Source organism: Citrus clementina, unplaced genomic scaffold (assembly GCF_000493195.1).
Source record: "Citrus clementina cultivar Clemenules unplaced genomic scaffold, Citrus_clementina_v1.0 scaffold_2, whole genome shotgun sequence".
NCBI classification, from domain to species: domain Eukaryota; kingdom Viridiplantae; phylum Streptophyta; class Magnoliopsida; order Sapindales; family Rutaceae; genus Citrus; species Citrus x clementina.
In genome coordinates this window covers 20,392,117-20,407,289 of record NW_006262688.1, presented here as the reverse complement: position 1 = coordinate 20,407,289, position 15,173 = coordinate 20,392,117, and the positions used below count along the sequence as shown (strand labels likewise).

Sequence of the window (15,173 nt, the reverse complement as noted above, 5' to 3'; positions counted from 1 at the left end):
GACTAACTGTTTGTAAACAGATACCCTCTCACTCAAAAATAGTTAGCTACTTACTCATAACGGCTAACCGTTTACAAACAAAAACCCTCTCAATCGAAAACGGTTAGCCGCTTAATGATAATGGCTACCCGTTTGCAACTTCGTGTCTTTGCTTCTAGCTAATATCATTAAGTTCCCTTTTAGTTTATTTAAATTACATCTTACCCAAGACTTCCTACATTAATATTATAAGATCGGCCAATTTTTTTGTTTTCCTTATTTTAGTTATTGCGATGGTTGAAGTCGGAAATCTAAGAGCATCTCCAAAAGGGTCTTTAAATTTTACTCTTCAAATTTCAATTTGCTTACTGATGTGGCAAATAAGTGTATAGAAAAATATAATCCCCTCCAAAAGGCTCATCAAATAAGAATAAATTAATATTATTTTAATCAAATCTTTCCCATTATCAAATGGAATTGTTATTATATTTTTTAAAAGAAACATAAATAATAATTATTGTAGTCTTATCTTTTCAATAAATAATAATAAAATATTAATAGAAGAGGGAGAAACTCACTCGGCAATATTGAAGAGTGAGAAATAAATCTTATTTGAAGAATCTAAATTAACGTGTCTTTTGGAGTGTTTAATATTGATATGGCTCTTCAAATAAGAAGTAGAATCTTATTTGAAGAGCCTTTTGGAGATGCTCAAGGCTCCGTCAATTCGATATCAATAATGCCCCGATTAGCGTGTTCAAATTAATTAATATTATCATTTTCGGTTCCTTCGAATTTCCTAATTGTTGTCGTGTTCAAGTCACACTAATGAACTATGTCACAAATTATCACATTTGTTTGTAATTTAAACAACTATAATAATAGTTAATATTCGAGTTTATAGTTCTCATTAATAACATATTGACTTATTTTTTCACTAATAGAATTGTGCTATATAAGTCCTATTTTTAAAATGGGGGCAGATCATCAATCCCTAAAAATGATTTTATTTTTATGTTTCTTAATATTTATTGAACCAATTAACGGATGGAATTTTTTAAAATTAAATATCCAGATCATTTTTAATATTTTATCTCTTCGCATCAACCTCACCCGAATTACTCTCTCTTTTCTTCCACTTTTTAGCTTTTGAATGTGCTCTCTCTCCCTCCCTTTTTTTTTTTTTCTTCAATCAGTAACTCCTTTTTTTTTTAATTTGATATTTTTCTCAACAACCCATAAAATATCGAACCATGAATTTTGATTCGTTTGATATCCCAGTTGCCTCGTTTAACATTTTCTCACATAAAAGTATTCTAGAAGAGAGGTGCACGCACGAAGGCTTTTCAGTTTTGAGAAAAAACTCAATCGTCTTGAGTGCTGGAAATGGCTTGTGTTATATTCGAAGTCCAGTCCATAACAAATGACTTGATCATGTCCCAACAATCGTGATCATGCTACATTGAATTCTACTTGCACAATTGGGACGTCGGATTGTACTTGTACCTAGTCAACTGCAGCATATTGAATACACTATGCTGATACTCCATCACATACGTTTCCATTTATTACAACAAAATACCTTAAATTTTCCTAAACTGGTTGATGAACATAAGTATCCATCCTTTTATTGGGAGATCTTAAAGTAATAATAAGAATAATAGTATTCCATAGTAATAATAAACAAGAAAATTTTCTAATTACTGAAATGAATATTAATAACAAGACAACATCTCTAGTTATGTATCACAGGACCTTTAACAGCTTGACGACAGATTGATAGGCTCACCACACAGCTGCTCCAATTCACTTTCCAGAAGTTTTAACAAGTTAGCTTTAGTGCGTCTATATACCCAGCCTTGTGCACCCGTATCCCAATCAAACCTGGATGGACCGCTGCAAACAGGAGTATTTTCCTTCAGACTAACTAAAAGAAGATAGTAGAAAATGCACAAAATGATCGAATATGTGACTGTGCGTCTGGTAAGTTTCCCACTTGGGAGCTATGCCTCAGGCCCACAGCTCCTCAAATGGACACTAGCATGCATGGTGCCGGCAACTCAGAAAATGCTAAATAGAAATTTGAATAAACAAACATGGATCAGGGAAATTGTCAGCCATCTACCCAAAAATTATCCTTTTATCAAAAATACTACAAAGCTTCAGATTTGTTCGATTTTCCACCCATTATTTACAATGTTCATCCGCTGTCAACCAAAAAGACAGAATTATCCTTACAAAATAGCTACTACTATAATTTGTGTTTGCTTTTGATTTATCATTTTGCAAGGATAATTCTGTTTTTTTGGTGGATGGTCGATACAAATTACATACAGTAGATGCAAAATTGAACAAATTCAAGCTTTTGTAGTATTTTTGATAATGAGGTAACCTTAGGGTGGATGGCTGATAATTTTACAATAAATACTACCTCCTTTAAAAACAAAACAAAACAAACAAAGCAAAACAAAATGAAAGCAGAAAACAAAACCAGTCCACAGGAAAGTCATCAATATGATCGACCACAATAATACCTCACTGGAGAAGACAACCAAATTTGCCTATTTGGCGTTTGCTTGTTCAACACATAAGTGCCCAAAGCCCCAAGTTTAAGGGTCAAAACCTCATTCTGCAAATAGTAGCAAATTTGCATCAGAACATACACAACACGTACCAAAAGGATCAATCAACTCGAAATGTTTCTCACCCCATAATCTACATCAAAGCCATCAATTTGGATGGTATCACCGTATTCCTGTGAGGACCAAAGAAAAGAGAGTAAAACGATTAACACTACAGTGGATGCACTTGCACAAATGATTAAGAAACATATAATAACTTGGTTTAATGGGAAGATACCACAAAATTTTCAGCTAAATTAAAACAATTACACATTATCCTTACTACATGCATTGCAAAACAGATTGTTATAAAGAATAAATAGCATTCCCATCCCTTGTTACAGAAATATGTTATCCAGTGTAACATTGCTGAATATCAATCGCCAAAGAAGAATGGCAGGTCATAACTTCCAAGCTAAATTCTGTGAGTACTAGAACAAGGACAAAACTCATATGCAACTATTAAAATGAAAAACTCAAATAATCATAACGAAGAAAATTATAAGCATCACAACGTTTTCATATCCACTTTCATCTTTTCAAAAGGCTTCATACATACTTTCAATTTTCTCTGACTCATCATCTCCTGAAGCACTCTTACCTTACTCATATCTCAACAGTGTTCAGACCTAAACCACTCATCACATATTTTTAATCCAAAATACGGGTTAAATAAATCTGAAAGAGAGTTAGGTTTTCCTTGCAGTGGTGGCTTTTATGGTCCCACCTCATATAAAAATGCCCAGAGACTACTAAATCGTCATCAGCAATATTCTCTTCTTCTTCTTTTTCTTCTTCTTTAATCTTTGTCAACAATAACACCTTTTTGTTCCTATCAACTTGGTTTTTCTACTATCTTTTGCTCTTTGGAAGAGGCCATAACAAATTGCAGGATCAAAGAGTTGGCAAAAAATGACTTTATTTGATCACCCACCAATTTCAGTAAGCATAATAGCTCAAACAGTTACAACAGCAAATTCATAAGGTTGTTATAGCTAGATATTCATCTCCTTCTTCACCCAACCTCCACCATCACCGTCCTCTATTCTTTGCCAAGAGCTACATCATTATGTTTATTATCTTTCTGGCTTTTATGCTATTGCTTTTGGTTACCTTACGTCACTTTATGAGGCCAAATAATTTGCAGTTAACAAGAAATGGCTTCATTCGTCGCATTGTATGAATGATAACTCCAATTTTTGGGTATGAAAAGCTATAAGATTATTGGTGGCTAGACATTCCACTCCTTCATTACCTCACATCACCACATCTAAAGCAGCAAAGAAAACAAAAGCAAGAGCAGAAAAACCAAGTAGACAAAAAGCAAAAGGGTGTAGTGGTTGAGAAAGAAAGTGTAAATGAAAATTATGGACTGTGGACATATAATATGATAAGGTGGGCCACAAATTCCATGATCATTCACCATTGCAAGGGGAAAATAGCTCCAGTTGGGATTATTTTAACCCATATTGTGAACCAAAACAAATGGTTCAAGTCTAAACCTTGCGGAGAATACAATAAGGGCAAGAGAACTATAGGTGACCACCAAAGCCAGATTTGAGAGACGTTGGTAGGTGGAGAAATGTCAGGAATGTGTATAAAAGACATTGCTGAGTGGATAAATGTCGACAACGTATATAGAAGAATAGTGAGCCACTGTGAGAGTCGTTGGCGCTAATTCTACAGCAACTTTGAGAGAGAGCAATATGGGCTTTGTACTAGAAAAATAAACCAAAAAGAATAGAGGCTTAAGGAAGTTTTGTTGGCCTTAGCAGTTTTGCTTATGGAGTTCTTAGAAGTAAGAATTGTATATTCACTGATTAGATTGTGTTAAACTGGCTTCCTGCTGAATCCAATAACGGTGGGCAGATGATTCCTGGTGAATATTGCAGAAAATGTTTGGGTATTAATCTATTTAAGTATCTATTAGTTTTAATGAAGTGAAATGTGTGGAAGAATGTACTTTCTTAAAATCTCAAAAAGCATACAACAGGAATTACCTCAAATTTCTCTTGCAAGTCATGGATTGTGGAGTTAGCTAGCCTGTGAAATTCATCCTCCTGCAGAAGAGAACTGTATCCAAATTAATCAACATGTGCTCTGTTATTGTCACTAATAACATCACCACCAGAAAATAATGAAATTTCATATAATAAATGAGAAAGTTTTTAACTAAAAGAAAGAACTACTCATCATTTTTGGTCAAAATAACAAGAACTAGAGGCCACATACCGATAATCAATGGCTTCAGGGGCTTGAAAGTCACTGTCTAGACCGGAAGGACGAGAGGAGAAGTTTCTAGTAGCAGTAATTAAGGTACTAGAAGGATGCCGGAGACTGTTGCCAGGCAGCATATTGATAATTCTAGAAGGTACTAGAAGACGAGAACAAGACCTATGAATTGGAGAAGAAGGTTTTACAGCTCCTGAGAGCCTTCTTAGGACCAACAACTTGGAAGCCTTATCCATTATTGCTTATCAAACACCAACTGTTTCTTCAGTCGCAAGATGATCATATATCTCTAGACCTACACAGTATAAAATCCATTATTACTGCATGTTAAAAAAAAGGGAAAAAAAGAAAGATGCACATTAACTTGCAGTGGAAAGTATTAGATCTACAAATAGACAGCCATTAACTCTAAAATTTCCAAACAGAAGGAAAATTGGGAAATCTTTTTTGCTCAAAGCCCAAGAGGAATTACAAAGTGCAACAAGAAATTATTAAAAAAATTAATAACAAGTAAAACGAAAGCACGGTAAGTAAATATTTTACTTTTCTGAAGGCTAGTGTGGCAGCAACAATGTCTGCGGCGGTATTGAGGCTGAGGGATGAACAGAGAAGCTAACAGAGGGAGTAAGAAAGATGAAATTAGGGTTTTTCAAAGCGTGTAGAACACAACAAAATTGATTAAAAACTCTGCATTCAGGGATGAAAGTGAAACAGTCTTTAGTTAGTCAATGTCAGCGGCAGTCAACTGTTAAACATTACCAGATTCATTAACCAGCTAATGCTTGAGGGTAAAGTGATATTATTTAAACTATTGGGCCAAATTTTATATTTGGTAAGTTAAAAGAAAAAAGGAGAAACACTTCTGATGTTTTCAACTTTGATAAGAACAGAAGAAAAATTGAGAAATCTTTTTACTCGAAGCCTAAAAGGAGGAATTACAAAGTACAATACAAAATCATAAAAACAATAATAAACAAATAAAATGAAAGCATGGTAACTAGATATTGTACCATTCTGAAGGCTTTCGTTATGGTTTTCTATGATGCTTTTGTTAATTAGGGGCGGGCAAATTGGGTTTCAGTTCGGGTTGTTCGAGTTTCGATTTGGATTACAACCAATTCAGATTGGAGAATTCAACCCAATTCGGTTCCAAAAAAAAAAAACACCCAAACAAATTCGGTTCGGTTCAGGTTTCAGATAGGTTTGGATTGAAAACTCGGGTCTAAATTTCAGTTTGGGCTGCAATTCAGGTAAAACCTATTCCAAAATTCAACTCAACTTAAAAATGAATCAAATCCCAGCCAGACAACCAACCAATATACCAAAAGAATCAAATACCGGTCCAGCTCAATGATGCAAAAAAGGAAGAGAGAAATATGAATACCAGCTATCAAGCATCCTCAACAAGTCTTTTTAAAAATCAGAAGTTAACAAATAACAAAAAATAAAAAAATAACAAGCAGTCGAGTACCAAGGCACCAAGATATTGAAGGTTGGCAACAGGGGTGAGAAAATCGGGTTTCAGTTCCGGTTGTTCAAGTTCCGATTTAAGTTACAACCTGTTTAGATTGGAAAATTCGATCCAATTGGGTTCAAAATGCAACCCCAAACTGAACCGAAATTAATTCGGTTTGGGTTTGAGTATTGGATGGGTTTGGATTGAAAATACAGGTCTTAATTTCGGTTTGGGTTGCAATTCAGGTTACAACCTATTTCAAAATGAATCAAATCCCCACCAGACAGCCACCTAAAATTATAAAAATCTCAAATGCCTGCCCAGCTCAATGATGCAAAAATGAAAAACAAAAATGAATACTAACTACCAAGCATCCTCAACAAGTCTTTTAAAAATCACAAGTTAACAAACAACAATAAATAAATTAATAAATGAATAAAGAAATAAGAAATAAATATAACAATAAATAAAATAACATGCAGCCGAGTACCAAGCTGCCAAGTTACTGAAGTTACATCTCCAATTACAAACAACCCATCTCCATAAACACATCTCTAAATGAAAAACATATATAATAGACTAATAATCCATTACCATCAACACTCAAGACAATAACAATTACAATGTTAAGAAACCAAATCAGCAAGAACTACAAACAGCCACTATATAAAAAAGATTGCACAGTTTCATTGCCTGTAACGCCTCTTACCCATGCCCAAAAGAAGATTTAACTACAAACAGCGATTCATGCTTCACTTGGAACCGCAAGTATAACCTCACCTTCTGTGGCTGACGACGGCGAAAGAATCCGGAGGCAGCGACGGCAGAGACGACAATAGTTGGACCGAGGAAGCAAATCAAGAACGGCTAGAAGCTGCAGCGTCGAACACACTTGGACCGAAGTGACAGCGGCAGCTGCGTGGCGTAGGCGTTTGTTTTGAAAGGGCAAAGCTAATCCGATCGGTTTTTAAATTTGAACCGGATCGGATTTTTTGGCTCTCGATTCGGTTTAACCCAATCCAACTACCGGCAACGCCTATTACCATGGGTACGGGCAGAATGATTGTGGGAACGATTAGATGCGTTCATATAGATAGGTTTTGCCATTGGTGTGAAGTGTGATGTTGACGTGTGACGGATGACGAGATTGCCAAGTGAAATAGGACATTTTATTTTTCATGTACACAAAACAATCCATGAATTAATAGGCTTAACATGAAGAAAACTTTATTAATTTAGTAAATATTAATATGCCAATAATAATAATAAATTTTATGAAATATAGAGTAGTATATTTAAAAAACTTAATGATTCCTTCAAGTTGTCATATGTATATATGTGTCTGTATTGTTTGGGGAATAAATAAGAGAATGCCACATGTCAAGTAAATGATCAAAATAACAGAGGAAGTCACTACTTAATATTCGTAAGTATACATTTAATAAAAGTTAAAATTCTTTTTTTCTTACAATGTTAATAACACTAATAATTTCATTACATTTATAAATCTCTAATTTATTTTTTGAATGATTTATTATTATTTGTTTTTAGGTATGATTTTTGTGTTTTGTAGGAAAATCACTAAAACTATGATGTTGGATAGGAAAAACAGCATGAAATTTGGATACTAGAAGTTTAGAAGCTTTTGAAAGAATTCTACCATTTGATTTGACATTATTTATGAATGATTTGAGATCGTTCGTATGTTTGAGCTTATGTGCACCCTGTTACATTAGATTTAACACACTAAATTTGGTAGTTTAACTTCCTCAACAAATGAGCAAAAGAAAGCATAGATTTTGATTCAAAATTTAGCCATTGATTATGTTCAGTCTAATAATCCATAATGATTGCAATTTAAGACGCTTGGATTTTATTACTAAATCTCATTGTAAGATTGTGATTTAAGCTTACCAAAAAGATTATGTAAATACCTATTCTTGATCACTCAAAATTCACCATTAGAAAGGCAGGAGCTCTCACAATTGAGGGTGTGCTAGATTTTAGGGGTAAAGAAAAAAATGGGAGAGAATTATGAGGTGGATTTTAAAGGAGAGCATTTTAGGTGTAAATCTATAGTGAATTTTAGGGAAAATTCTCTTTTCTTTCCCTTTGTTTTCAATTTTCTCGTATTGTACTTCATAAAGTATATTAAATAAAATGAGTGTTTTCCTTTTAAATATGAGTAATTAAATTTTTTGAGTTAAGATGAAAGGTAAGCTCAAGGAATCAAATCTTGTAATTTAATTAATCTTTCAAGTGAGTTTTAAATTCATTTTCTTTGTTATATCTTTCTTTTGTATTTTTTCTTTATTGTTTACTTTTATGTCATGTTAATTTGTAAATCTAAGTCTCCTGGGATCTATATGAAATTTTGACATAATGTCGACACTTTAATTTAATTGTGGTACATTAGGTACTTGATCATGTATTTATCCATATAAATGGTTAGTTAAGAATTAAATGGTATAATAATTAATTAGAAAAAGAAATGCATAATATAAATATGATAGATTATTATGATCATAATTTGAAATTCGAGAGTGAATCTCATAATCTTAGCATTTTTCTAATTGGCCTCTATCAATTTCTTTTTCTACCATTCAATTTTATTTAATAACTAACTACTAAATTTATAGATTTCTTGTGGTTCGACCCTAAACTTATCGGGTTATATTATAACTAGACACTTTTATACTTGAGAGTAATCACTATCTTTTCAATCGTGTCAGTCACCAAAAGGAAGTTTGTATGCCAGGTGATTGAAATGGTATGAGGGATACACCATGTAAAGGCAGAAAGATTATAGCAAAATATTCGAGAATGTCAGGTGCTTAAGGACACAATATTACCCAAAAAAGAATGATTAAATCTTTTGAACATAATAAGAAATCAATAAAAAAATATGGTGCTAAAAAAAAGGGACAATAGGCTACTACATCAGCCAAAAAGACCAAAAAAGTAGTTATAGGACAATTGGGACCATCTGTCCTCACCTTCCATGTCCACAACTGCTTAGCAGGCTCTGCAAAGGTATGTTGAACTATCTAGTATAGCTCAACACATATATGTGTGGGTAATATGTGAAATAATGAAATAACTTGCTCTTCAAGCATGCATCCAAGGCTCTAACAATCATGAAAAGCCAAAGAACAAGAATATTCTTTAGTCAGAGAGATAAAAGACCAAAAAAAATTGTGTCAAATGGTAGGATAGCAAAGGTGCCTCGGGCACTCCATATAAAGACGTCAGGTTTTATTTTTCTCACTCATCATAAAATACACTCACAACAAAAATTAAGGCTTTCTTTAACCTCTAGCCACCAATGTGTTAAGGGCTTGCAAACTCTTAACACTAAAAAAATAACACCAAAACTAACTTGATCATCGGAATGTAGTCCTCGACCACCACTGGCTCCACCTTTTACCTTTTTTTTCTCCATTTTGTAAGATAAACAAAACCTTCAAACCGACCCTACCCAAATCTAAACCTCTCACAGTATCGTGACTTTCTCAATTTACTCTAAAGCTTCATCTAAAGTCATATCAAGTAACATACCTTGGTTAGGGTTTTTGTTTAGCTAGGTTTTTGTTTTCCTTTTCTTTCATCCCTAAATCTAGTTAAAACAATTGGTGATCTCTTAATCGCGAGTGTATGAAAAAGCCTCCACAACAATATCAAGCTTATCATTGCGTGTGTTTACACAAAGATGGCACTTGACCTATCTTTAGATTATATGATGTGAGCAATCTAAAGCAAATAGGAGACCACAACAGTAAAAAGATAGGTGATTCAACAAGGAGAGCACCCCAGCTTGATAAGGCAAATCCATCAAGCAATCAACTGGTATTTGCCTAGATGAAGAACTTATCTCTCATAAGCGCTTTAAGGATCTCACATATACAATCCTTAGAGTAGTGGGATCTTGGATGCCCGAACTAGCAATTCCCTCAATGATTCAAGTTACTCCACCATAACAAATTGATAAACAAATCATGCCACAAGATGAACATTCCACCGCCTCTTGCTCTTCCTATAGTAGCCAGGGTACTAAGTGCACAAAACAAGCCCGCAAGGATCTTTAAGACAACCTAAATGCCAAAAAGTCTTTTTAAATGGCAGCAGCATCCTCAGGTGCATGCGGGGTACCCCGTGAGTCTTTAAAAAAATAGAACACCTGAAAGTTTAAGTAAAGCTCTTTTCTGAAAGTTTAAGTAAAGCTCTTTTCTGAAAAGTAAATGTCACTGGTGATCCAAAGGACACATTGACATTCACCACAAATATCTAAATAGCAATTCTTTTAGAAGCATTCACTACGCCTCAAATATCCCAGTAATTTGGTAATCGGGCACCACAAATCCAATCAAGCACGTCGAGCTATATCGTGACTAGATGCTTATCAAGGTTATTTGCATACCTAGTGTACGGTGTTTACACACACCTCGTTAGACTAGCTGTTAATGGAGTTTAATCATGAGTTTTCCTGCACTTCCTCTCAAGATTAAGCGACTTTCAAACTTGCTTTTATCAAGTAACGGGAACCGCAATCTTGGCTAATTATCTAAGTCACTTCCACACAAAAAAAAATATTGTGGACCGATGCATTTGGTCACCAATGCACATTGTCCCACTTTGAAAAGAACTGATGGTTGAAAAAATTATGGCATCCTTTTCAAAAGAAAAGCCCATTTTCATATGGCGAAGCCTATTCTAAATTTTGCAATAGATCAAGATATATGAAGTAAACAATTAGGCTAAGATAACCTCTTTTGGTACAAGCCAATCAATTGATACTATCATAATGGAACGATAGTAATGCACTTATAAACTACTATCATGATGAGGAGATACTACTAGCAAAGGGATAACACTTTACCTATTTGTGTTTACTTTATCTATTTTCTATAATGCTTATGTTTTTATAACATGTGGTAAGCCCTGTAAGAAACCTAGTATACCCTATGGTGATCATTTGCATTTTTAATTCTTAAGTTTTTTATGACAAGAACAAGAGATCTCAAGATCCTGTCTTCTCTTTAGGATAACAAAGTTGAATCACGTAATGATCCACACTTTCGTTATCAATGAATGCATTTTCTTTTCAAAATATGATGATGTGTGTTATTTTATTCACCTCTCAATTAGGGAATATAGATAAATACTTTGAAATGATGTTTAATTTGAAGATAATTGCATTTAGTTTAACTCCATATATGTTGTTGTGCAATGTTTATTATGACATAGTATAGTGTTAAGAGATCGCTTTATTTTAAAGTAAGCTACGATACTTAACTTATCCTGATCATGACGATCTACTCAAGGTCAGAGACAGCAAAAAGAATATAGAGAAATCAAAAGTGGCTTTTCAGAGCGATTATGAAAATGCGACTATTTGAACAAAAAAATGGAGAGTAAAAAAAGACATAAGGGCAAAGTAAGTAGTCGTACCCTAGCTTCATAAGGTTTTGTTAAAGTATGCATGTGTTCATACCTTTATTCTCTTGCTTATAGAAAGTAGGGATCAGCTAGTAAAAAATGAATAACAATCATGAGAGTTGAGTGTCTAAAATAAAATAGGTAGGCGACCAACCGCCTTTATTATTATCTATCATTTTAATACTAATTTGAAGTGAATGGAAAAACATGAAATTTTGGACCATTTTACAAAAAAAAAAAAAAAGCCTAGGAGGATTCTAAAGAATGCTTTAGAAAAGCAAGAAATGAATTAGTTTACCATTGTTGTTATGCCAATTGAGAATTTTCATTCTTAATCAAATTGTTATGATGATACTTTGATTATTGATTATTTGTTGAGATTTGCCACAATTTCTTTTAAAATATGCAGCAAGTATGTCTAAGTAAATCACCATATATCTAATGGGATAGAGTTGCTCCAACCCGAAGGAAGGGATAACTTCACAAAAGTATAAGCCAACAGGCACTTAAGGTACCTCATCTCTAAAAAAAATTTCCTTTTATGTAGTGAAGGGTGCCCAATAAATCTTTAAGACACATGCTTAACTAAAAGTCCAAACACAAAGGTATAGATAATGAAGATAATGCACCCAAAACAAAGTTTAGCATTAAAGTTCAAGTACAGGCAATGGCATGATTGCCGAAAGAATCTAATGTAAGAGAATAATTCAGGTACACCGGATGGAAAGCCATAGTATGAGAGCAGAAAAAGAATTTCAAGCATAGAATTCAAAGAATGCTAGTAAGTGAAATGTTGCACTAGTATGAATTCACATTAGATAGATCATTTTTTACCATCTTTCTCAAGAAAGAGATCGGTAGAAGTTGCAGAAGTATAAGCTTCAGTGGCAGGAACGTTCGATCAGAGTTTTGGCTGGGTTTGGTCAGATACACTAAATCACCTCTATGGACTATTAAACAGGGGTGCACAAGATTTCATTTTGCCTTTGATCATAGCTAAGATAGTTGATCTATCTAACTACTTCTCCACCTTTAGTACTTTCAACATTGGCTCTACAATCCAAACTTCAATCATTATACAAGCTCAGCCCATAACTCCTCATAATTTTTGGCAACACGAGCTTTTTCTTTAGATAGATCATTGACGCGCCCCTTCAAAACTTTGTTTTCCTGAGTTGCATGTAGCCAATAGGAGGTACCCCAATAAATGTACAAGAAAAAATAGAGAGGAAATAAGAAAACGAGTCAGATTCAAATAACTACTCACATCCTAATGGGCTTTGGGGTGCTTGGTTATAACATTCACTCAAGTCAAACCTATCCACCTCTGCCACAACTTTAGGGGCAATGTTCTCAATAACATAGTGCATAAACCCAAGCAAATATGAGACTTTTTCATTCGCCACCATATCTAACCCTTCTTTAGCAAAATCCTTAAGTAGAAAGAAGAGCAACCATAATTTTCTTTTGCTCGTAGTAGGTGTATTCATGGAGCCACTTGTTTTTCAGTTTAATCTATCTACGCGAGTACTTTTACCAAGTGAGCTGCAAATTAATATTTTAAGCTTTTTAGTGACCCATTTCATCTATGAGAAGCAAGAAGGCCTAGTGCTCTTTATTGAAAGAATGATACCAAAGCCACCCAAGAAGTCATTGTAAAAAAAAATTAAAATCATTTAAGAGAGAATCCACATTTGCCAACTACTGTACATAAAAGAGAAAGGTCAATTGCATAAGTACGAGACTCTAAGGCCACAAAGGAAAAAGAGGGGTATGGAATGTAAAAAATATAAACAAACGCAAGATGAGGGGGATATCCCAAAAACACCTTTTAACAATATATACCCTACACGTAGAAGCAGATACAAAGGCTTTCATCAATCAGTCGACTTTCTCCAATCTTTCTACACTTAACACATCACTCTCTCTTTGTAGAGCCACAATCCCCTCTTTAAAGTCGCTCACTTTTTTCCCCACCTCTTGAATATGATATTTTCCCTTAATATAAATGACATCTACAAGGTCACAGGGAGCCTCAGGAGAGAAGAATAATTTATATATGGAAAAATAGGATTAAAAAAAAGAAATGAGCCACACACTGTTTTCATTGAAGGAATTCCAAAACTTTACTTACTCACCATTAGTTAGGGTATCCCGCCTCTACTAACCATCGACTACTAAACAAGAATATTTGTAACCATTTTTAAAGGTAGCATCCATTTCCACAAAATTTTTGTGGGTGGCCCAAGTAGAAAAATATGTGGTGGATAAAGCCTCAAATTTTTTCAATTGATAAAACGCTCTCAATTCTCTAAGAGAAATATCTTTCCCAAATAGTCCTGACCATAATACCCGTAAATGGCTAAACATCATCATGAAAAAGGGTCGAAGGGGTAAACGGGGTGTTAGGTTGTTAGGTGCTTAATGAGTCAACATCGTCCAAAAAAGAATAATCATATAATAAGAATCAATAAAAAAAATGGTGCTAAAAAAGAGGGGACATCTAGCTGTCACACTTGCCAAAAACGACAAAAGTTAGTCACAGAATAGTTGGGATCATCTGTCTTCACCTGTCATGTCTACAACTGCTCAGTAGCCTTTGAAGAGGCATGTTGGACCACCCGACATGTTGGACCACCCGGCATAGCTCAACATGTGTTTGTGTGGGTAATATGTGAAATAATAAAATAACTTGTTCTCCAAGCATGCACTCAAGGCTCCAACAGTCATAAAAAGCCAAAGGACCGGAATTTTCTTTGGTTAGAGATAGAAAAGGCCACAAATAATAAGTAAGGGAGTATGACAACTAGGGACCCCAGGGTACTCCATAAAAAGACGCCCAATTTCTATTTTTCGTATTCAGCATAAAATACACACATAACAAGGGTTGAGGCTTTCTTCAACCTCCAGTCACTATTATTAAGGACTGCAAGCTCTTAACAACCGAAAAATAGAATCAAAACTGACTTGAGCATCAGAGTGTGGTTATCAGTCACCACTGGCTCCCTCTTTAACCTCTTTTCTCCATTTTGCAGGATAAACAAAACCTTCAAGCCAATCCTCTCCAAATCTAAGCCTCCACAGCACACTTACTTCCTCCATTCATTCTCATGCTTCATCTAAGGTCATATCAAGTAACACACCTCAACTTCGCAAGGCACCTTGTCACCTTGATAAAAAATTATTATGTTTAGCTAGGTTTCTGTTTTCTTTTTCCTTCATCCCAAAATCTAGTTTGTGTGTGTGTGTGTGTGTTGTGTGTATTTTTAGTTCAATTAATATTAAAAAAATATAAAATGTTTGATACAAAATCACAATTAATTTAAAATATAGCGGGTATTCACAAAATTCTAACTAAAATATGGCTTTGCGTAACAATACTAACAACCAAAAGGACCTAAGCACGCAATATTCAGAATAAAAATCTGTTAAGGTTGAGGCCAACAGAA

The 15,173-nt window shown here is 34.3% G+C and overlaps 1 protein-coding gene across 5 annotated transcripts; it reads right to left on the bottom strand.

Moving 5' to 3' along the window:
- Window positions 1–1,567: 1,567 nt before the first annotated feature.
- On the bottom strand, window positions 1,568–7,423 carry LOC18053198 (frataxin, mitochondrial). Of its 5 annotated transcripts, none has more exons than XM_024191615.1 (7): window positions 6,998–7,423; window positions 5,376–5,444; window positions 4,833–5,127; window positions 4,601–4,673; window positions 2,687–2,734; window positions 2,514–2,608; window positions 1,568–1,875 (listed from the first exon to the last, which is right to left on the bottom strand). In XM_024191615.1, exons 3-7 carry the CDS (start codon window positions 5,066–5,068, stop codon window positions 1,737–1,739), a joined length of 591 nt encoding a protein of 196 aa, XP_024047383.1. In that variant the 5' UTR covers window positions 5,069–5,127; window positions 5,376–5,444; window positions 6,998–7,423; the 3' UTR covers window positions 1,568–1,736. The 5 variants fall into 5 exon arrangements, with proteins under 5 accessions (XP_024047383.1, XP_006447426.1, XP_024047384.1 ...); XM_006447363.2 differs by having other exon boundaries at window positions 7,069–7,423; XM_024191616.1 differs by lacking the exon at window positions 6,998–7,423 and adding an exon at window positions 6,304–6,320.
- Between the last annotated feature and the right edge of the window lie 7,750 nt (window positions 7,424–15,173).